Below are 23,598 nucleotides of genomic sequence, written 5' to 3'. Positions count from 1 at the left end.
GGCTGAAATCTCTTGCCTTCAGAAACCCACCTAGTAATGAAATTCACATTTGTGTTTGACTAATTCCTAAACCAGCATTCTTTTCATTTCCAGTTTTGTTGAGATGTAATTAACATAGGACGCCATATAAATTTAACATCAGATCAGATCAGTCGCTCAGTCGTGTCCAACTCTTTGCGACCCCATGAATCGCAGCACTCCAGGCCTCCCTGTCCATCACGAACTCCCGGAGTTCACTGAGACTCACGTCCATCGAGTCTGTGATGCCATCCAGCCATCTCAATATTCTTAATTTTCCAGATTATGTGACTTGTTTCAATTTTTTTAAAATGTTATTGTCTTTAGTCAAAGAACCCTCCTTGTAAATCCAGCTGACGCCAACCAGTGATCCCTGCCAAAAACAAGCTAATGGCGGGGAAAAAAAAAAAAAAAAAAAAAAACCAGCATGAGCAAACTGTTGTAGCATCCATGGTTTGACCAGTTACACCAGTTCTACTGGTGTCCATTATTTTCCCATTTTTTCTGATGCCTTCTGATCACCTACTTTACGTTTATATCCAAATGTTGTTCCTTTATTTTCGAATTACATTCACTTGGTATTTATAGATTTGATAGAAGAATCCTTCTGGGTGTGTTTGTTTTACATCTTTGCTAATTACAGCACTTATTGACCATGAAGTTCAAGGAATTATCTCTTACTTGATCACTTTTCACATATTTTAGTGTAAATGAGGACACAGCAACACTGTCACTCAGGATAAATTGTAAATTATCAGAAACTGTTTCAAGCCTTTGTAAGAGTTATGTTTTAGAGCAAAATTCTCATCAGATCCCCATTACATCTTCTCTTGTTTAATGGCCTTGTTTTAAGCTCTCTCACTGGGAAGGGTGAAGCTGATTAAAGGCTGTGGAAATAATAAAGAAAACATGAGAGGAAATACATAACTTTTCTTTTAATAACATGCTAGGAGCTCAGTCAGGAAATTGACACAGATATTTCTTGAGTTACAAACAATAAGAGATGGTCACAGCAAAAGGTATGGCAATTTAAAATCTGTCAGGATCTAGGAAATAGCCTTCCTGTTCTTAGAAATTGAGAAAGCTGAAACAGTCCTTGAATTTTTCAGTGAAATCTGTTGCAGTTTGCCTGGGCATGACCTTTCATTCTTGGTATGAATTTTAACTTCCTAGAAATGGAGTCACCGTGTATTGTGTCTGATAGGAACCCTGGCCTTAATTTGTTTTCAGGTAGTTGTAATGGGTAGAAATACTATTATGATATAGAATGATATATTAGGGCAGACTTGAGTCTTTTGCCATCAGTCATGTTAATAAGGATCTAAGACATTTTATCTTTATGCGGAATATTGGTTAGGATTTTTACATTCCCATATGTTAAATTCAAGCATGATCGTGTTATTAGAAAGTTTTAGAAATTGAAATCTTTAATGTATTTTCAAAATCATTGAAAATTAAAAGGAAAAGCAGAAAGAAAGATCTTTGGAAAAAGTTACGTCTATTGAGAAAAATCTCTTTATATAGCTTCCTCCTTCCTACTCACAGCTAACGGAGTAAATAGAAGTGGTTAATGTGATTATATTAAAAAATGGACTCATGTTGAAAGAAAGTCTTGCAGCCTTAGGTAGAGACACATCATTGATTGTCAAGAGGCCATATAAGTATCTATTTTTGTCTTTACCTCTACTATAAGACTGAACTACTCTTAGGAAAGGACCCCAACCAAGTTAATAGAATAATACATGCAAGATAACATCAAAATTTGTCAATTTACAATATTACTGTTAAATCAGCATTTTTTTTTATTTCTAGATGAAAATACCTTTCCCCTTTGGGAAGATTCAATGGAATTTAAATTATAATTAAAAAGTTATACTGAATTAGCATAAAATGGGTGAAAACTAGTATCAAAAAAACTAGTAATAATCACAGCTAGTTTGATGTAGCACTTATTAAGACAAAAGGTAGTTTTCTGCCTTCCTGAGAGTATATTTCAGGGAAAAAGGCAAGAGGCAGCCAAAAAAAATAAAGACAAATAAGACAAAACAAAAAAATACATATATAAATATCAGTTCAGTTCAGCTCAGTTGCTCAGTCACATCTGACTCTTCGCGACGCCATGGACTGCAGCACACCAGGCCCCCCTGTCCATCACCAACTCCTGGAGCTTACCCAAACTCATGTCCACTGAATTGGTGAGGCCATCCAACCATCTCATCCTCTGTCGTCCCTTCTCTGCCCACCTTCAATCTTTTCCAGCATCAGGGTTTTTCCAGTGAGTCAGTACTTTGTATCAGGTGGCCAAAATATTGGAGTTTCAGCTTCAACATCAATCCTTCCAATGAATATTCAGGACTGATTTCCTTTAGGATAGACTGGTTGGATCTCCTTGCAGTCCAAGGGACTCTTAAGAATCTTCTTCAACAACACAGTTCAAAAGCATCAATTCTTCTGCGCTCAGCTTTCTTTATAGTCCAAATCCCACATCCATATATGATTACTGAAAAAACCATAGCCTTGACCAGATGGACCTTTGTTGGCAAAGTAATGTCTATGCTTTTTAATATGCATCTAAGTTGGTCATAGCTTTCCCTCCAAGGAGCAAGCATCTTTTAATTTCATGGCTGCAATCACTATCTGTGGTGATTTTGGAGCCCCCAAAGATAAAGTCTATCACGGTTTCCACTGTTTCCCCATCTGTTTGCCATGAAGTGATGGGACCAGATGCCATGACCTTAGTTTTCTGAATGTTGAGCTTTAAGCCAACTTTTTCACTCTCCTCTTTCACTTTGATCAAGAGCCTCTTCAGTTCTTCTTCACTTTCTGCCATAAGGGTGGTGTCATCTGCATATCTGAGGTTGTTGATATTTCTCTTGGCAATCTTGATTCCAGCCTGTGCTTCATCCAGTCCAACATTTCTCATGATGTACTCTGCGTATAAGTTAAATAAGCAGGGTGACAAATACAGCCTTGACATACTCCTTTTCCTATTTGGAACCAGTCTGTTGTTCCATGTCCAGTTCTAACTGTTGCTTCCTGACTTGCATGTAGATTTCTCAAGAAGCAGGTGAGATGGTCTGGTATTCTCATCTCTTTAAGAATTTTCCACAGTTTGTTGTGATCCACACAGTCAAAGGCTTTGGCATAGTCAACAAAGCAGAAGTAGATGTTTTTCTGGAACTCTTTTGATGATCCAACGGATATTGGCAATTTGATCTCTGGTTCCTCTGCATTTTTTTTAATCCAGCTTGAACATCTGAAAGTTCACAGTTCTTATACTGTTGAAACCTGGCTTGGAGAATTTTGAATTCTCCAAGTAACTAGAATGGCTTTGCTAGTGTTTGAGACGAGTGCAATTGAGCGATAGTTTGAGCATTCTTTGGCATTGCCTTTCTTAGGGATTGGAATGAAAACTGACGTTTTCCAGTCCTGTGGCCACTGCTGAGTTTTCCAAATTTGCTTTCATATTGAGTGCAGCACTTTCACAGCATCGTCTTTTAGGATTTGAAATAGCTCAACTGGAATTCCATCACCTCCACTAGCTTTGTTCATAGTGATGCTTTCTGAGGCCCACTTGACCTCGCATTCCATATATATATATATATGTATGTATATAAAAAATGTGTATATACACACACAAGCTTGCATACACACATATATGTAAAATTTCAGATAATGATAAATACAGAAAGTAAAAGTAGAATAAGACATCAGGCAGTTTGGTTTGCAGACTTTTATTTCAAGTGGGGTATTCACAGAAGCCCTCTCTGAGGACCTTACATTGGAACAGAGGCCAGCGGAAGTAGGAGTGGAATCCCTGTGAACATCCAAAGGAAGAGAATTCCAGGCAATGGCGATGAATTTTGGGAATTAAGGAGTAACTCAAGGTGTCTGCGGATGGAATTTGTGTGGGAGGAGAGGATGGTGCAAAGCGAGGTTGAGTTATATATTGTAAGGCCATGGTCTGGACTTTGGATTTTATTCTAAAGGCTCAGATGAGTGGAATGGTCTAATTTCTGTTTTCTACATTCTCTCTTAGTAGGGAAAAGGTAGAAGAAGGCCATGGCTTTAGTCCCTGAGAGAGATTGTGGCAGCATGGGCCAGAGGGGAGATGGTGATAAAGAAAGTTGGGATATGTCTTAAATGGAGGTGTACACCACTTACTAATGAGTTGTTTATCACTGCTAGTGTTTTCCATTTACTCCTGCTAATATCCTTCTGCAAGTTCTCTGAATTACTCACATCATTTCTCAGTCTTTAATTTCATCTGAAGTTAGCTTTTCTTGTTTTCTTCCTTTATCCTAACTTGCAGCAGGATTAAAGCTGTTCCCGGGCCCCACATATGCAGTCCAAACCACAGTCTTGCCGGCCTGGAAAAGACCGCTGGGTATTCTTCATAGTCCAGAGGAAATAGCCTGCCTCCCCAGTTGAGGTTCCACCCCCCCACCATCACTGTCACCAGGAAGTCGGGCTGCTTTGTTCAAGTGTTCTTTGCCAGCACATGACAGATGTAAAGGGACCTTCTCTTAGAAACTGCTTCCCCACATATTAATGCCTTCACATTGTTGGAGTTAAGTCAACTCTCAGAGCCTTGACTCCTTGGGTGACTGGAAGTCCCTGCTTTAATCCAATATAATTGATTTTCTGGCTAAAATCTTAAAGGGCAATTTCATTTCCCTTACTTACAGGTTCAAGAGTTTAATTTGTAGTTCATCCATCCATATTAAAAATAATTATGACTAATCAGTATTTTCAAGGGTGTGTAACGACTATCATTTGTATTTGGGGATCAGGACAAATAAATGAGATAAGTGTAATCGAAAAGAGTAAGCCTGTAGTTTCCAGCATCAATTTTTCTCCTAATAAAAATGTTTAAATTGAGACATTGATGATGGTGATGATGATGACATTTTAAATTATGTGGAAGCAGAATTTTTATAAATAGGGCAAAGCTGAAAGGCCAAGGTTAGTGTATCAATTGGTCAAAGTTAGATTATGTTATTACCACAGCATTCAGTAGTTTTTATTAAAAAATTCACCTTCTTTTTTATAACCAAATAGAGCACAAAACTGGAGAAGGCAATGGCACCCCACTCCAGTACTCTTGCCTGGAGAATCCATGGACGGAGGAGCCTGGTGGGCTGCAGTCCATGGGGTCGCTAAGAGTCGGGCAAGACTGAGTGACTTCACTTTCACTTTTCACTTTCATGCATTGGAGAAGGAAATGGCCACCCACTCCAGTATACTTGCCTGGAGAATCCCAGGGATGGGGGAACCTGGGGGGCTGCCATCTATGAGGTCACACAGAGTTGGACCCGACTGAAGCGACTTAGCAGCAGCAGCAGCAGCAGAGCACAAAACAGTAAACCCATTGTGGAATATTTCAAATACCAAATAAAGTTATTTTGTAGTACTACAAATATGAAACAGTAGAACTTTCAACAATGTAGAAATTTGCTTGTTTAAGATACTCTCTTCAACACTTTTCCCTACAAGTAAAACATTGCAGATATTTGAATATATGTTAATCTTGATTTAAATTATCTTCTCCAGCTGCCTGTGCTACCATTGCCAGGTCTATGTTGATTTACATTACCTTTTTTTGAGATGAGAGGTTTTGGCAGCCTCTCAGAAGTGAGTCGGAGAAGGCAATGGCACCCCACTCCAGTGTTCTTGCCTGGAGAATCCCAGGGACGGAGGAGCCTGGTGGGCTGCCATCTATGGGGTTTCACAGAGTCGGACAAGACTGAAGCGACTTAGCAGCAGCAGCAGCAGAAGTGAGCACTGCAATAGGATAACATAAAGGAAACCAGTGTATTTTCTCCATCGCTTGCTTCACTCTGTCCTCTAAGGACCGATAATAAAGTCTGTTCACATCTCAGAGTGAGACTCTGAGGTAAGACTAATGCTTCTGAGCAAAATCTTTTTATTTCTGAGCAGAATCAGTAAAACTAAATAGAAAGCATGACTGAAAATGTGATTCAGCTGAGCAGCAATTATACATGGCAGTTGAAATAGGCATAAGGAAATGGTATATAGTTTCAGAGATTCAACTATACCACGAAATGATAAAAAACAAGAACTTGAACAATCCGTGTAGCTCCTGATATTAGCATAACTATCTTCAACTAATCTAAACTGTAGGATGGCATGCAAAGTGAAGGAGTAATGAAATCATGAATGGAAATCTTTGTATGAAAAAGTTAACACTGATGTGACGGTCAGATGAGAAACAGTAGAACATCTTCCCTCCCCCCAGGAAATCTCAGCCATCACATTGCTATTTAGTGTAAAAATGACGATTCCCCTCCTATCTGTCGCCCATCTTTCTCCAATCTTGTTCTAAATTATGGCATTAAGTCCTTACCAACCTTTTCACATTCTTTCACTCTGTCCTTTATTGTTTTTGTGTGATTCATGACATGTCTTAAATAGTCCTATTCAGAGATGCTATTCCCTATCTTTAAAAATAAGTTTAGCAACTCAATGCTGATTGGTGTAGTAAACATATGCCCTTGACCTTGTAGACATGGGGGACTCAATGTTGAGAGTCACTGCTGTGATTACACACCCACAGCCATTCTCCAGCCACGGAAATGATGCAGAGAAAAGAATCAATCATTTTTTTTAAGCTGAAATGTGACAGTGGTCATTTTCTATTTTGGTTTGTAAACTCAGCATTTTTCTTAGAAGCATCTTAAATTAGCCTTGAATTGATTTTCATTCAACCAGCTCTGCAATTTTTGTTTGCAGCCTGAATTCTTTCACTGGAAGGTTTCTAAATGGGGCAAACTTCATTTCAATACTTTGGGACTAGGACCCGAAGGAGAAGTAAGGACTCCTGACATAGACTCAGAAGTCATTTGCATTGCATTTGAATTGCAGCAAATCTACAAATATTTATTATCTTGAGCAAACAGTTTCTAAATACCATACCCAAAGGTTAATGCTGAACTCTAACACATTGAAGCTCTGAAGGCTGGTTTTCAACCTAGTCACACATTCATGGGGAGCTTTGGGGACACTGACAGTACCAGAAAAGTGAAAGTGAAAGTCGCTCTGTCGTGTCTGACTCTTTGCAACCCCGTGGACTTTACAATCCATGGAACTCTCCAGGCCAGAATACTGGAGTGGGTAGCCTTTTCCTTCCCCAGGGCATCTTCCCAACCCAGGGATTGAACCCCGGTCTCCTGCATTGCATTGCATTGCAGGTGGATTCTTTACCAGCTGAGCCACAAGGGAAGCCCAAGAATACTGGAGTGGGAAGCCACTCCCTTCTCCAGGGGATCTTCCCAACCCAGGGATTGAACCCAGGTCTCTCGCATTGCAGGTGGATTCTTTACCAGCTGAGCCACAGGGAAGTACCAGGACAGTACCAGAACAGAGATATATTTATTTACTGCAGATGGATATTTGCATACTTTCAAAGTTGCATATTACAAATACAGCCCTGTGCTGGTCTTTTGGTGAACATATGCTTGTATTCTGGTTGGTTGTGTACCTAGGGGTGGAATTACTGGGCCATTGCCTTCTCTGTACTGGGTCATAGGAATAAGCATATGTCAAGCGTTAGGAGACACTGCCAAATCTCTGTTGGCCATTTGGATATCATCCTTTTTGAAGTGGCTGTTCAGATCTGTTGCCCATTTTCTACAGGGTTGTCTTCTTTTAAGAAAAATTTAGAAGTTCTTTATATATATAGTGGATGAGTCCTTTACAGATTCATTTATTATAGATATTTTCCTTTACGGTTTGCATTTTCACATTGCTGATGTCTTTTGATGAGCAGAAGTTCTTAATTATAATATAATCTAGATTTCTTTCTCTTTACTTTCTGTTTGTTTTTGATAGGCTAAAATATAGCTACAGGAAGAGAATGCCAAACAACTTGATGTTTGAATAATTTTTATTACAGGCTAATTTTCCTTTGTAGTCATAAATACATTCCCTCATTACCAAAGTTCAGTGCAATAAAAGTCGTGTTGCTCTGTAATGTAATCATATCATTTATTTCAAATATTTTCTTCTCTCTTTGAGATGTCATTTTCATGATTAACCAGAGAAGCTCCCAGTGGACTTTTCCTTGTCCAGTGGCAAATCTTGAGTGACCGTTGAATTGAATTCTTAAATCAGAATTCAAATGGGATCTCTTGAGATCAGAGAATATGATAAATAGCACCAAGGTTCATTTCTTTGAAAAACAGGCCTTAGTATGGTCGAATCACTGAGCACTATGGCCTTAACTCTGAGTAGACCCATTTTTCCCTGTTGCTGCTACCACCAGGACCCGTGCTCATCACTGGCTCTGGTTCAGGGAAAAGTGACTGACTTTTCTGCCTGTGGCATGCTTTCTTACACCACCTGCCTCTTTCAGCCGTCACAGCTCTTTGAACTTGAGGGAGGACAGTCCTGCTCTTCCCAGCCTTGCAGGGCTTTGTTCAGTAAGAAATGTTCCATGGCAAAACTATAGCTGGGCATCCGGCCTCAGCACTTACACGAACTGATGCTATTGTTGCTGCAAGGCCGTGTCTTCCCCCGGACCTCGGGGGTGGCTGGGAAGACCCGCTGCGTGGTGTGCAGAGCACAGTCCCCTGACCTGGTCCAGGCCCTGCCCGCATGCCCAGTCACTTCCCTGCCCCCGTTGAAGGCCCGTGGCCAGGGCCTCCCTGCCATTCTCTGCAGAGTGCCCTGCTCAGAGAGAGCCCCTGTCCTCTGCCCGACGAGCCTCTGCAATTTTGGATTTTGGGGGATCTTGTTTTCTTTGTTCTTCTAAGGCCCCTGGATGGATTGTACAGTTCCCAGTTAATCCTCAATTATATTCGAGCAAAGCACATAAATAATTTGCCATTAAAAAATTAAAGGTCTTCCTGCCACAGAAGTAGTGGGAAATTGGCATAGGAAAGAGCCAGCTTGGACTCTGTGACAATAGCATCTGTCACTTAGTCTGATTTCCTGAGAGCATGAAACGTGATGAAAGGATTGGGCTCAGTCTCCACTTGGCACCTAGCACACTTGTTTAGGTGCAATATCCCAATACCGTGTGTAAGTGAACAGATTCGGTTGTATCCATCCACATAGGAAGGTTGGGTGTTTGTTTCACAAAATGTGCAGTGTATATGAAGTTCCAGAATCCATTATATCTGATACAGTATGGCAGGTAAATTGATAGCAAATTAATTGGAAGACGGTTCCAAACATAATAACTCAGCAGAAGCATCCAGAATCAATTAATCAAACTGCAACTCATTTTAATTGGACATCCTCTAACCTGGAGAAGTCGTTGGAATGTCTAATTAAGCTTTCAAGCCCAACCCTATTTACATGAACCATGTTTTCCTGAACAGCTACATCTTAAAATGAAAGGTTAGTAACTTGAAGCCTCATGGTAAAGTAAAAATCTTCAATACCCATGTGCTGCAAATGTTTATTTAATTGGACATCACATTTTCTTGGTAATTTTAAAATATAGTTTAAAGCCATTTAATTAGGCAAACATTAGCTCCTTAAGAGGGCTTCCCAGGTGGCTTAGTGGTAAAGAATGGCCTGCCAATACAGGAGACACAGGTTTGATCCCTGGGTCAGGAAGATCTCCAGGAGAAGGAAATGGCAGCCCACTACGTGCCTGAGAAATCCCAAGGACGAGGAGCCTGGTGGGCTTCCATCCATGGGATTGCAAAGAGTCAGACACGACTGAGTGTCTGAGCACATACACACGAAACTCTTTAAAAGTACAGAATCAAGAAATCTTACTTACAAACTGTGTTGATTTTCTTCTCACTATTACAAATGCCGTTTAAGCATGCATTTCACATGTATATGCATATATTTCTACCTGTGAATATCCCCATCCTCTGACCTTCCTCTCCACTTGGTATCTCTTTCTACCTCTTTCTATGCTCATGTTTCCCTTCCTAAATCCATTACTATACCGTGAGATCTGTGAGACCAAGACCCACTGTGTGTAACTCTGCACTCTTTACCTCCAGTGTCAGACAGTGTCCAGAAAAGAGCTGCTAAATAATGCTAGCAGGACTGAAATGCCATTGAAATTGAAAGTGATCTGAGGAGAAGAAAATGCAACTCTTCTTTTTTGACCGGGTTTTGGTGTGGAGAAGAAGGAGGCATCCCCAACTGTAGGTTTTTGTCTTAACTCTGCCTCTGACTAAACATATTTATTCTAAAATTTCTCAGCTGTGCCCACGGGCTAGTCCCTGAACTTGTCTGTGCCTCTAGTCTCTCATCTGCAACAAAAACAGCAGAAAACAAACAAGAATGAATGAGATGGAGCTGATGAAAATGGATGTCTTAAGTTGTTGGACTCCAGGTTATTTAGTTATTATTATGTCACTGGCAGACTGAGATAAACCCCTAAATCAGAGAGCCTGTGGATATTTCAGAGTGACAAATGCATAACAGACGGTGATTTAGTGGTGCTGTGTACTATAAACTCTACACCATGATTTAAAATACTGTAACATGAAGTCAGTGAAATACACCAGGAATACACACCTCTAATGAAGACTTCATAGCATCTGGCCCTCCTCCAAAGAGTGCCCGGGCCAGAGCTAAAACCAAGGCTGCGGGCCGACCTCCTTACCCAGGAAAGAGAACTCCAGCAAGGATGCCCCAAGAATCTCTGTCACAGACTTGACTGAGCCCTAGACATTCTTACTGAGTCAAGATAGCAGCAGCCTGGATGTGGAAGGAAAAGATGTCCTGAGGACGAGGGATGCAGAGAGATGCCAGGGATGGCAGAAGATGAGGAAGTGTAGAAGGAGCGCAGCAAGGGTGGCAGCGATTCCGAAACTCTGGGATAGCAGCAACTTGTCCCTGCCTTGCCCAAGAGCCTGGAATTGTACGATGTCTGGCTCCATACCACACTAAATCTGGATTTATAGATAGAGCATATGACACCCACCCCCTTAAGGTTTTCATATTCTTTATCAAAGAGGTGTAAATAATGTCAGCTGAAGCCATTTGAATATAGACGTTTAATACCATCATTTGACTCAATACCTGTAGACGATGAAAATTTTGCACCTAGTTTTATGTCCCTGGATATGTTCCGGTTTCTTCTGGTTTATAGTCTATGGGAACTTGAATAGAATTTGTATCCTCCTATTGTGTGAAAATTGTATAAATCTTAATTATGTTGAATTGGTTCATAGTGCTTTTCAGCTCTACTATGTCCTTCTACTTGTCTATTCATTCTATGAATTTTTGAGAGTTTGGTGTTGAAACTCCAAATAAACATCTTAATTTATCTACTTAAAAATAATTGCAATATATAGGAAAACTATATGTAACTTTGTTATGTTTAAAAAAACTGGTGAGAATGGCAAAAATAAATAAATACAATCATTTGAATAGGGACCATTACATCTATGAATCTGAATTATATAATACCATGAGTCCCAGGAGATTCAGTCTCAGGAGATGCTTTTAGTTTTGTCTTCATGGTATGTCATTATCCAAAAGCATAGAATTAATTTATTCAGAAATATTCATTGAGTTTTATCAATGTTCTCAGTCCCAGGGACCCAAACATCCCTGTGAGGAAATGTACCTCTTTTCAAATTTTGAAGCACCATGCTCCCAGCTGCTACTACAATCAGTTTAATGAATGAGTGTGTTGATTATTAACAGTAAATTAATTGAGTATTAATACTTAGCTATGACTAATGTTCATTTAGCTGTAGTTGTAAATAGTTATTGCAACGCTGTTATGTGTGAGCTAGTGAAAGACAAGGGAGCTGGCATGGTGCAGTCCATGAGGTCGCAAAGAGTTGACTGAACAACAACAAATTCTGTGTCAGATGCTGTTCTGTGTGCTGGGGTTTCAGTGTGATTGAAATAGCCCTAACTGAATGTGTATTTTGATGGAGAGACACTGGTAATATAGAAAGTAAATTGTTCAAATGTAAAGCTTGCTGGATGATGACATATTTTTGTAGGTTCTTTCTGGAAATTTTCTGGTTCTAAAATTAAAAAAAAAAACACCTCTTTAATCTCTGAGAATAAGGAGACCTTACGTAAATGGGGCTAGATTAGGAGCTCGCTAGATGAAGTGAGGGAGGAGGGAGTGAACCCATTTTAGGAAGAGAGAACAGGTACGGAGCGGGTATGCAGTCCTGGTGGTGAGACAACATCAGCTGTACAAAAGATGAAGCTCCTTTTCAGAGGTTCCAAGAACATCTAAGTGTTTCTGGGTAAATCACCTGGATTATTTAGATTAGGACACTGTTTTCCTATTTCGAGTTCTGAGCTTTTGTTTATTGATATTCCTGGGCACCGATGTATGTCCAAGTGCACTCAGAGGTTTCATTCCTATTAAGACGATGCTTTATATATGGGAGTCAGGTGACTGTCTCAGTCTGATTCACAGCCTTGTGTGTGGCCCACCACAATCAGTATTTTTGGGGGAGCCTAAGCCTGTATTTTCAAGAAGCCTTTCCATGAGGTACTCTTATTCCTGACGTTTGAGAACCTCTGCCTTAGGATGTGTGTGTGTCAGCCACTCAGTTGTGTCCAACTCTTTGCCATCCCGTGTGCTATAGCCCCACCAGGCTCCTCTGTCCATGGACTTCTCCAGGCAAGAATACTGGAGTGGACTGCCGTTTCCTCCTCCACTGCCTTAGGACAGCAGGGTCTGATTCTTCCCAAACTCTTAAAACCTCTTCAAGGGCGGCTTGCTAAGTGCATGTTGTTATCTTTCATTCAGTAAATGTTACACCACTCTGTGTCTCCATTAACCCACTTCCCCAGTGTTGTTGAGAATCTTTCCAAAACAGTAAGCACTAGTCCAACACTTGAAAAACTTCACTGGGAAATACACCCAACAAAAGCAGATACTCTGGTGCTCAGTCTGCTGCTGCATGTTTGATGAAAGGATAATGACCAAAAGATTACATTAATGCACAATCAAGTTAGAAGACCTCAAAGATTCCTTCATAATTCTCACTAATGAAAGCTGTCCCGCATCAGGATCAGGTTGCAATATGAAGGACAACCACATGTGTGGTGCCTGCATGCGTGCTAAGAAGCTTCAGTCCTGTCCAAGTCTTTGTGACCTCATGTGACCCCAGGGGAGCCCACCAGGCTCCTCTGTCCATGGGATTCTCCAGGCAAGAATACTGGAGTGGGTTGCCATGCCCTCCTCCACCCACAAATATATGCTTATTAAAAATTGCAAGAAAAAATTAGTTTCTACATAAGAATATCAATACATATCACTGTTATTTTGAATGAAAGTGAAATAGAGCCTTTAATTTGTTCTTTAAAATAAAACAAACTGATTTTAAAAGTCTCCAATTTAAAGTTTTATAAAACTCTTTTAGAAAACAAATCTGTAACAAATTCAACCTTTGGGGAAAAAATGAATGAATGAATTTTATCTTTATGAATTCTTTTAATCGTATTTTGTCACAAATCGTGCTTACAGAAGCATATAGACCCTCTGACTCTGGCCGTTCTTTGTTAAGGCCACAATTTTGGCCTCTGTGAGGCCTCAGTCTTGCTTGGTCTTAAAATCCTGAACGAAACCCCTCAGAACATGTTCGCATGTGCAGTATTTCCCTTGTAGGTGGAACGGCCACCCGACAGAGGGGCTTCCTGGGTTGCATTCGGTCTCTGCAGTTGAACGGAGAGGCCCTGGACCTGGAAGAAAGAGCCAGGGTGACCCCGGGAGTGGAGCCGGGGTGCAGAGGACACTGCAGCAGCTATGGGAGGTTGTGCCACCACGGGGGCATGTGCATGGAGAAGCCCAGCGGGTTCTCCTGTGACTGCACCTCCTCCGCGTACGCGGGGCCCTTCTGCTCAGACGGTGAGTATGACAAGGATCCCCCCAAGAGCAAGACGGACCCAATGTGAATAAAACCTCCAGCAGTTCTTTTTTTTGTAGCTCTTTAAAACAAAAATATTTCCATTCCTGAACATTTTTTTTGGGGGGGGGATTGCCTATTTTATGCCCATGACATTTCGTTACTTAAATATTTGCCTCAGTTCCTTAAAAACTGTGTCTTTTAATGATAAACCTTCTAAAGTATCAGCTGCTCCATCTGCTCTTTTCTATCTACTGTTAATGCTCAAATAATACAGGTGTCAACAGCCAGTCCCATGGGGGCAGTTCTCATTTTTAAAATCATTACAAGCATTGTTGTTATTTTTGAAGATGGCCAGCCATGCAAAGACATTTGGGAAGCCTTGTTGTTTGAGCCAACAAATATTGTTTAGCAAACAGGACTAGAAATAACTTTTCCATTGAGTATCGACGTGTGACAAAATAGAGATACTCAGACACCTTGTTCTGTGAAATGCTGACTTTCTGTTGGTGAAGTGAAACAGTGGACCGTTTTTCAGCTGGTCTTGTTCACTGATCCACGTCATGGAAGAAGGGAAAAGCTGAGTGTAGCACTTAGCGTTCTGAACAGATTTCTGTGAATAGACAAACATTTGCTACACCTTCATAGTTCCTCATAGAAAATCGTCATCCAGTTTAATTCAATTGCTTTACTTAAGTGTTTCTGGACTACTGGACCTTCACCTGAAGGAGACTAACGAAAATTGGCCTCAAACTGAAGCGATCCCTGCTTTGCAATGAAAACATTTGGGATTGTTTAAAGGAAAGTTGGCCAAAACGAACTCTTCAAATCATCTACTTTCTATCAGGAATAACTTATCGTTTAAAATCAACCTTGGGTAATCAACCACTGCTTCTGTCTTTCTGTAATTCTCCTGTTTAAAGTTAGAACGAAGACCGTGTCTTTACAAGAGCATGTCTTCGTTTTCTGAATCTAAATGATTTCCAGGTCATCTTGCAAAGTGTAATCGGGAATGTTATTCTGCATCCACATAGTATATAGGATTTAAAACGAATATTATAGATAGTAAAAATAAAACAAACAGACAAAACCCCTAAAGCACTGAGTGGAGATGTTGCCACATTATCCATGCGGATCACCTGCAGCTCGCATTCAACAACCGCCCTGTATAGTGAGGAAGGGAAGAGCTCCGGAATCCCAAACTAGTTGCCCCTTCCACCATCCTCTTCATTTTTATACAAATATATTTGTGTGTGTGTGTGTGCATGAATTTCTGATATTAATCCTAAATTAATAAATACTAATCCTAAATGAATAAATCCTAAGTATTAAAATCATTTATGTAAGTAAAATGATTTTTTAAAACTTGGATAGTTATTTTTTAAATTTAAAAAGTGTCATAACTGAGACCATGGAATAATCCTTGGTCTTCAATTTTTTTAAACATAAAGTGTGCTTATCATTTCAGAGATTTCTGCCTATTTTGGATCTGGCTCATCTGTGATTTACAATTTTCAAGAAAATTACTCCTTAAGTAAGAATTCCAGCTCCCACGCGGCTTCGTTTCATGGTGACACCAGGCTGAGCAGGGAAACGATCAAGTTTAGCTTCCGCACAACACGGACGCCAAGCCTGCTGCTCTATCTGAGTTCCTTTTATAAAGAGTACCTTTCCGTTATCCTAGCCAAAAACGGTGAGTGCTGTTCAGATGAGAGAAGATACTATCAGAGCATTAGATCTGTAGTAATATGGATACTTCTCATGTTCTTGCTTCTCAGACTACAAACAGGAAAAAAATAAATGTGCCTGTTTGATGTATTCAGTTTTGTTTTTTCAGTGCTGTCCTGTAAATTTAATCTAAAAGGATTATTTAAAATACTTAAAATGTCTTTATAGCCATATAGCTTTGGTAATTTAACATATTTTGTGTGAATGTTTAATTTATGTAGATAAAATATTTATTATAAATATTTTATATAAATATATAAATTTTATATAAAATATTTCCTTCAAATCGAAGTAGAGAAGTTTTGAGAGAATGTTAACCAATTAGCATTATGTATAAGAAGATGTCCATAAAATAATCTCTTGGTTCTGATTTTCTAGTACACCAGTGCAGGATGATGGTGTGCGGTTTAGGACGTGTGTGCTACGGAGAGCCACTTACTGTTGTTGTTCTCGTCCCTTTATCTGGGTTACAGATAAAAAAATTTTGTGAATAAATTGTCTGGGTGAGGAAAACAAAGGAACGTACAAACATGCAGATATATCATTTCAACTAAATAAAATATGGCCCAAGGGCACTGAACACCAAATTTTAAAAAATATTGTTCAATAAGTATATTCCTCCTTACAATATGTATTTTGAGCTTGAAGTTTTTCTACATATATTTGTTAAACTGAAAGATATCCTGTGAAGTAGATTTACTGACATCTTTGCAGGCAATTAAATGAGTAGTATTAACTCTAATAGTAAGTTTGGCTTAAAACTATTCATCTCACCCTAATTTCATTCCAAACTCTATAACCATGACCACTTGAAAAATATTCCTTATCTTTAGTAAAACTGTATTTGATAATAATAATTCCATTCATCAGTTGCATTTCAGGAATGGTAGGCATACTTTTTGAAAGATGAATTACAGAAAGAAAGTTACTGCAATATTCCACAGTAGTTTGATATTTCATAATATATTAAACCTTATTATTTTAAGTCAGAGGCTAGTACAAAGATTTGCATATGCTTAATTACATATTTGACAAATTAAATATTTGCAACAAAGAACCTGCTTATTGGCAACATATTTGCTCTTAATTTTGGGAAAATAGTGCAATTTCACATGGAAACTGACTTCTAGGAATTATGATGAAAGTGTACAGCCAAATAAACTGTTGTGAATTCTTCCCCAGGTATTAGTAAGTAACAAAAAAGGACTCTGAGGTTTTTTTAAAGGCGTTTTTTAAAAATACAATTTTAACTAAACTATAACTTTTCCCCTCTACTTTAGGAAGTTTGCAGATCAGGTACAAGCTAAATAGATATCAAGAACCCGATGTTGTTAACTTTGATTTCAAAAACATGGCCGATGGGCAACTTCACCACGTAAAGATTAACAGAGAAGAAGCAGTGGTCTTTGTGGAGGTAATAGAGAAAATACAGCAGAAGCAGTGGTTGCAAGTAAACTCCCCAGCATGACGGACCTGCAGCAGAAACTGGATAATGGATAGATTAAATAAAGCCATTCTTCCAGTGCCACCCTTACACAAATCATAGACCATCAAATGTGTTGTTTTTTTAGCAGTAGGATTCTGTTTAAGAGATTAATAGTATTTGATACTTAAAATTGCCAAACTTTCCTATTTGTTTTACTTTTGCTTTACTCAGGTGGGAAGTGCTTTTTAGTTTAGCGTGATCTGCTATTGGCAGAACTGTTGCTACTCTAATGAAACCAGTTTACTTCAGATGGCTGTACGTGCAGCCATATTTCTTGCACAGAAATTAATGATCACAATTTCAGAATGAATTCTAAAATGATGTGAATTACAGCAGAGAAAGTTGAATTATTCACTCCACCAGCTTTTGAAGAAAAGCACATATGTTTCAGCCCTCTAGATAGAGGAAACTTTCTTAGCTAAATGACTCAAGTTAAAATACCCAGCTAAGTAAAAATATCAAGATGAAGATAACTTGTATCTTTTTGTGGGTTTTCTCCATTTGAATTTCTTATACAGTGGAGAAAAATAAAGTGATATAAGGGGATAGAAGGTAGGGTGCACTGGTGTCTGAGGGTAGCATAGAAGTAGTTTAGAAAATAATATTCACCTGTATAAATGACTGACTTTAAACTCTGTTTTTCTAATCTTTGGGGCCATATTAACAATTGCCTATTTTATCATTTTGTTTTGTCTTCCTTTGCTTCCTGTCCTCTTCTCAATGACAACATCCATGTGGATATTTGCATCTCATGTAACAATTTTGTAGATTGATGAGAGCATGAGGAGGCAAGTCCACCTGGCGTCAGGTACAGAACTCAGTGCTGTCAGATCCCTTGTACTGGGCAGGATTATAGGTAAGTAAAAGGAATGGCCTTTTGCCTAATCATGATGCATAAACATGGACCAGAAGAGTCATGTTCCAGATGCACAAACACACACACAAAACACACAAATTCATCATGCCGAAAGAAACCCCTTGCCTTATTTCAGTTGTGAAGTGAATGATAATCAAGGCAGAAACTGTACTTTCTCAGGGGTGTGTGTAATTGTGAGCTGGGACATTTTGTAAGATGAGCAAGCATCCTCCTTGCATAGTATCGCCATGCTGGTGTCTGCCCTGTGTCAGTCCAGCATAATGAAACATGGTCTCCCTCTCACACTTCAAAAATATCAAATAATAAAGGTATAAATAACACACCATATATCAATCAGCTGCCGGACATATAAACCATAATCTAATGATAGCACTGGGATTAGGTCAGAAGAATATGGAGGAGAAAGCAATTGCCATTCTGCTGGTTGGTGAATATGCTTCAGGTTGTGGCCTGGATCCTGTCTGTTTTGTTGAAGGCAGCGGCCAGCCACTCCTGCTGACTTATAATATAACCCAGTGTCTGTCTAAATGCCTTGTAATTCTTATTTCTGTCCACCAGTTACCTCTGATGATAGCATGGAAAGAGAAACATAGTCTTGCCATTTTAGCACAAAACATGTGTGCTTTTAAAATATTTGCCAGCAAAGACTAAATGGAAAGAGGGGCAATAAATTTTAAAAGAGATTTTCTTTTTAGATATAAATGGGAGGTTGGAGGACTTCCTGTAGTCTGGTTTTCATTCCTAGTTTGATATTTGACATTAGCCTGGAATATTTTGCCCAAGATAGTAAATGAAATATTTTATTTTTGACCTTTTCAGGTACTTGTACCTTGATATATCACTTCTTACATTCCTTTTACATAATGTTAGAATCTTGAGAATGCTTGATTAAACCTGTGGGTGAATGATCAAGATATTGGTTCTGAGAAGGTTAATACTTAAGTTTACAAATATTTATAGTCTTTCTAGCATTGTGACAAGCGCCAAAGTTGTATGCTCTTATTCTCCAAACAAATAAAGGAAATTGAATTGAATTGTTCTTCTAGTATGCTAGGATGGACATGAAATATATGTGTAAAGGACTACTTAGATATCTGGAAGCTTAACTGGAAAATCCCAAGTGGTTTCATAGCATAAACCACATAAATTCAACTATAGTAATAAAAAAGATCAAATAATTATAATAAATTTCAATTTCATGAGTTCCTCAGTCTAGTAGGGTCTGAGTTGAGGCATTTTACAGAAAAATGTAAAATTAAAAGATTAAAGATTCTAACAACTATGCATAATGTTGATAAAATCATATTTTTGAAAAAATAGCATCTTCAAACTTAATGCCAGATTTGCTGATGAAAATACTTTGTGTGAATAGAAGTATGTTAAATATATTATAAAACAATTGGGAAACTGACCTGCATTCTATGAGGAAGATTGTAATCAAACAGTAGAATAATAACATTCATTATATAGATACTTGTTTCCCTTTTTATAACGAATATTGCAGATTAATAAGGAATTAAAGATGTTAATGTTTTTACTCAAGAATAGCATGTTATTAAGACTCATATCACTCATGCTGAAAAATAAGATTAAAGTCCAAGTTTAGCAGTAAACTTTAGAGTCTGAATCAATTCATTCTCCTAAAAATGGAAGTATGAATTTATTGATATCCTAAGGTGTGAATCTTGACCAAGGACTAACATTGCATTCAAATCATGTGTAATTCAAAGGAGACTAATAATTTATGGTCATATGGTGTGGTATATGTATGCATTTACAACAAAATGTTATGTAGTATATTATTATATTTTAATATGCTACATTAATTTATGGTAAAAATAGATGCTAAAATGGAGCTATGCATTTTCCAGAGAGTTGGTCAATCTTGAGGTTTCTATGTTAGTTGCAGTCCTCCAAGAATCCATTGTCAAGACAAAATTAACCACGTGAGGGTTTTATCAAGGGGACACTTATGAAAGAGAACGTGAGGAGAGAGCTTGTCAAGACTGCATGCAAGCCTGCCTTCCAGTGAAGGAGAGAGGGAGGGACAGTTAGAAGCATCCTGGACTTCAGCTTTGTGGGGGAGCCGAGTCTGTTGGCCGCCAGAGGAGTCTCGTGTCTCCAGAGGGTGGGTGTGCCTTAGAGTCCCCGCTGTGGTCAGCTTTTGCCTGGGAACAGCCATGGGAAGCAAGGCCCTGGCCCAAGCCTGAGGATGAGTTTCAGAGCCCGGCACCTGGGGCCCTCAGTCGATTCCTCTCACCCAGTTGGAGGTCTGCAAGGCACATTCTCCTGACCTCATGCTAACCAACAGTGGTTTTCATTTTTATAAGCCCGTTTGGTTCCCTTATTCATTTAGCACCTACGCTGTGATCACCTGTTGTAAACACAGGGAGTGCCAGCATGGCAGACGTTGCATCTGCCCTCACAGAATTTATGGTTAGTGGGCAGATAATCCTAATACACGATGTTCCTGTGTATCTAATTGAGTGTAGTACACCCTATGTTGCTTGGGATAAAATAGCTCCAGATTACCCTCCAAAGTAAAGTAAGTTAGCATGCCGTGGGACCCCCCTGGTGGCCCAGTGGCTAGGACTCGGTGCTTTCACCGCCGCGGCCCTGGGTTCAGTCTCTGCCAGGGAAATGAGATCTTGAAAGCTGCATGCTGCAGCCAAGAAAAATAGTAAAATACTTATATCATCTATAATATCTGAATATTTATTTTAAGGGAGCAGAAGATAAACATTTTAGAGTTGTCATTTGCCTACACTTTCAAACAAACACTCAAGGATATGACCGTCCACTGCCATTTCAGATGGACCCCAGAAATGAAGGGCGTTCTTCCCCTGTTTTCCATACTCATTCCTTACACTTAGGAAGAATCATGGGAATAATTTTGGATCATTGTCACTATTAATCAGTATTACTAGCAGATGTTGAAAGGAGGGTAAATTTTAGAAATCATATCAATCTGTACTGTGATGACATGAAAACCGTCTCTAACTCCCTACTACACTTGAAATATTTGAGGACGCAGTAACTTTGGCAATAATAGTCATTAGTGGTTGGGAGCTGGGGTGAGAAGATCAAGCTCTTTGCCAAAGCAGCTCAATTCAGACACTCCTATATTCAATAAAGTACATTACATTTGCTTTTCATATTCAGAATTCACTATAAAGTGAAGCTCTGGATTCTATGTCTGGATACTTTAATATGTTAGGATACATTTATGATTTATTTGAGTAAAAACTGGATGATTATTTGCACTCATCCTGAGCAGTAGCTTTTGTATATTGGAGGTGATTGATGACCATTAAAAATCATTTCTCTCTACTGAGGCCACAGAGCCAGGAAGTGCTCTTGGATCACTATGGTGGGATTTGGGCCAGATGTAAATAAAGTCTGTAGTCAGCCAGGAACGGACATCCACTTACCCTGCTGAAGAGCTTGAGAACAATCTCAATGTGTCAGGAATCCTTTATGTAAAACTCACTTCAGAGCCCAGAGGTGAGGAAGATATGTGAGCCAAATAAGCTAAGGGCACTGCAATTGTGTAAATATATTGTGAAATGTCTCTTAAGATAATGGAAGGTTTATTTTAAAAGAGAAGTACCATTTGGAGCAAAAAAATAAAAAGTCTACTTTAAAATCACCTTTTTGTATTCATCAGGTTGATTTTTTAGTATTTGATAATTAAAATATAGACCATCTTCAGTACTTGGCATGACTTCATCCTTATCGTGGCTCCAGTCATTTCCAGATACAGCTATATCATTTTGAATTGGCCCTACCTAGAAACTTAAAAACAGCCTTTCTCCTCATGATACATGAGCATTGATCAGAAGTGTCATATTCTAAAAGCAGAGAACACTCATGATGTTGAAATGTTTTATCTGATTTTAATTATAGAGCAAATGATAAGGTAGACACTGGGATTTTGTCAGAAGCACATATAATCACAAGTACGTGCTCCAGGTGGGATGGGCAAGTGTGTGCCATTGATGAGGATTTGGCTGTTAAACATCATAAAACAGAGCTCTACTTACACTTCAATAGAGAGCAAATGATAGAAGCCAAAACCCCAAATCCCAAATTATATATCAGCTGCCAAAACCTAGAAACCCTCAGACAGTGATAAAACTCAAATAATTTCTAAAATAAAAAGGAGAAAGCAGTTCTTTTATGTCTTTAGATTACTGATGTGCTTGAAAATGTACCTGCATCAGGAGTAAGTGAAAAATAGAACCACGATCAGGCCTTACAGTGCTGTGTGAGTGAACTTATTAAAGACCAGGCACTGACGGATGAGACAGGGAGAGGATGCAATTGACGGGAGTCCGGATACAGGACCTTCAGGGTGGAGAGAGGGCACAGACACAGCAGGGACACGGGTCCGGCCAGCCCAAGGTCTACAGCTCTGTCAGAGCAAGGCCAGCGAAATGTGAATTCTGCTTGTGTTGTCTGTTAAGTATAACCGAGGGCTGGAGGTAGTTTCCATGTCATCAGAGTAAGATATTGCTTCCTCTAAATCATCTTCGTTGCTTGAGAGCTGCTAGTGATGCTTGTTAACGATGATTGGAGCTAAAAATTGTTCCTACAGTCCACTCCCATTTGTAGAGATGAGGACAGAGAGGAAACACTTCCTCCATTTCTGTTCTTCCTTCTGAAGAGGCAGACAGTCTGATGTCATTTCTTTGTTAAGTGTGTTCAAAATGTATTAAGTACTGAGGCCACAGTGAATGATTCCTCAATCAGCTCCTTTAAGAGACCTACTTAAGCAAAGATTGCAGAAAAAGACATCTCTCCACGATGTAATTAATCAAAGGAAATATGCAGGTACAGGGTTGTTTGGCTAATTCATTAAGCTTTTATTGGGTCACAATTCCACTGCATGGAAAAAAAAATATCTCCATTAAGATCGTTACATACTCTTGAAATTGCATAAAAACCTCTCATAGCATAATGTGCCCACATTTTGAATAATAACGTAATTTAACCTGTTGAAAAATGATTGAAAATTACTGTTCTCAGAGGCTGAGTGATGTTTACAGCGACTACTTATGACTTTTGTATGTGAGAAATGTCATGGTGCAAGAGCACTGACAGCAGAAACCGGTTGGTACATCCTGGTGGGAAGAATCAGGTTGCGTCAGATAAACTCCTCGAGGGTCAATCTCCCTCGAAAAATTAACAGGCTGTGTTACATTGGCTTTGGTTATCCAAACTCATTAACTTTAGTTCTGAGTTCTTTTTTTGTTTGTTTGTTTACAGATTTGTTTTTTATGTTAGGAAAGTTTTCTTAGTCTGAAGATGTTTTCCCTCACGGCAAGCAGTAGCTTTGGTATATTTAAGGACAGTGACAGTGGGGATCATTTATCTCTTGTGAGGCTGCAGAGCCAGGAAGTAACTCAGGTTTCTGCAGTGGAGACCTGGGCCAGAGGTAAATAAAGTGTGTGGTTAGAGGGAAGAGGATGTCTACTGCATCTCCTCAGAAGAGCTCAGGAACAGACCTCAGTCACGGGGATATTTTATGTCAAACCTGCTTCAAAGCCCAGGGGTACATAAGAAAGTTTAATTCAGTTGCTTAAGGACACTGTGATTTTGTAAAAGTCCAGTCAAATGACACTTCCAATGAGACAGGTCGTGCTGAAAGCAAAAGAGAAGCTCAGGTT

General features: G+C 39.2%; 1 protein-coding gene across 2 annotated transcripts in view; it reads left to right on the top strand.

The window, feature by feature from the left end:
* CNTNAP4 (contactin associated protein like 4) overlaps positions 1-23,598 on the top strand; it is a 285,557-nt gene that overhangs the window by 243,492 nt on the left and 18,467 nt on the right. For both annotated transcript variants that reach the window (XM_027513975.1, XM_027513977.1), the window contains 4 exons: positions 13,601-13,840; positions 15,307-15,531; positions 16,847-16,980; positions 17,821-17,908. In XM_027513975.1, coding sequence (XP_027369776.1) covers positions 13,601-13,840; positions 15,307-15,531; positions 16,847-16,980; positions 17,821-17,908 — 687 coding nt within the window. The remainder of the gene's footprint in view (positions 1-13,600; positions 13,841-15,306; positions 15,532-16,846; positions 16,981-17,820; positions 17,909-23,598) is intronic.

Source organism: Bos indicus x Bos taurus, chromosome 18, assembly GCF_003369695.1.
Source record: "Bos indicus x Bos taurus breed Angus x Brahman F1 hybrid chromosome 18, Bos_hybrid_MaternalHap_v2.0, whole genome shotgun sequence".
NCBI classification, from domain to species: Eukaryota; Metazoa; Chordata; class Mammalia; order Artiodactyla; family Bovidae; genus Bos; species Bos indicus x Bos taurus.
Note: the sequence above shows the minus strand (reverse complement) of the source record. Positions and strands in the feature narration are given on the sequence as shown.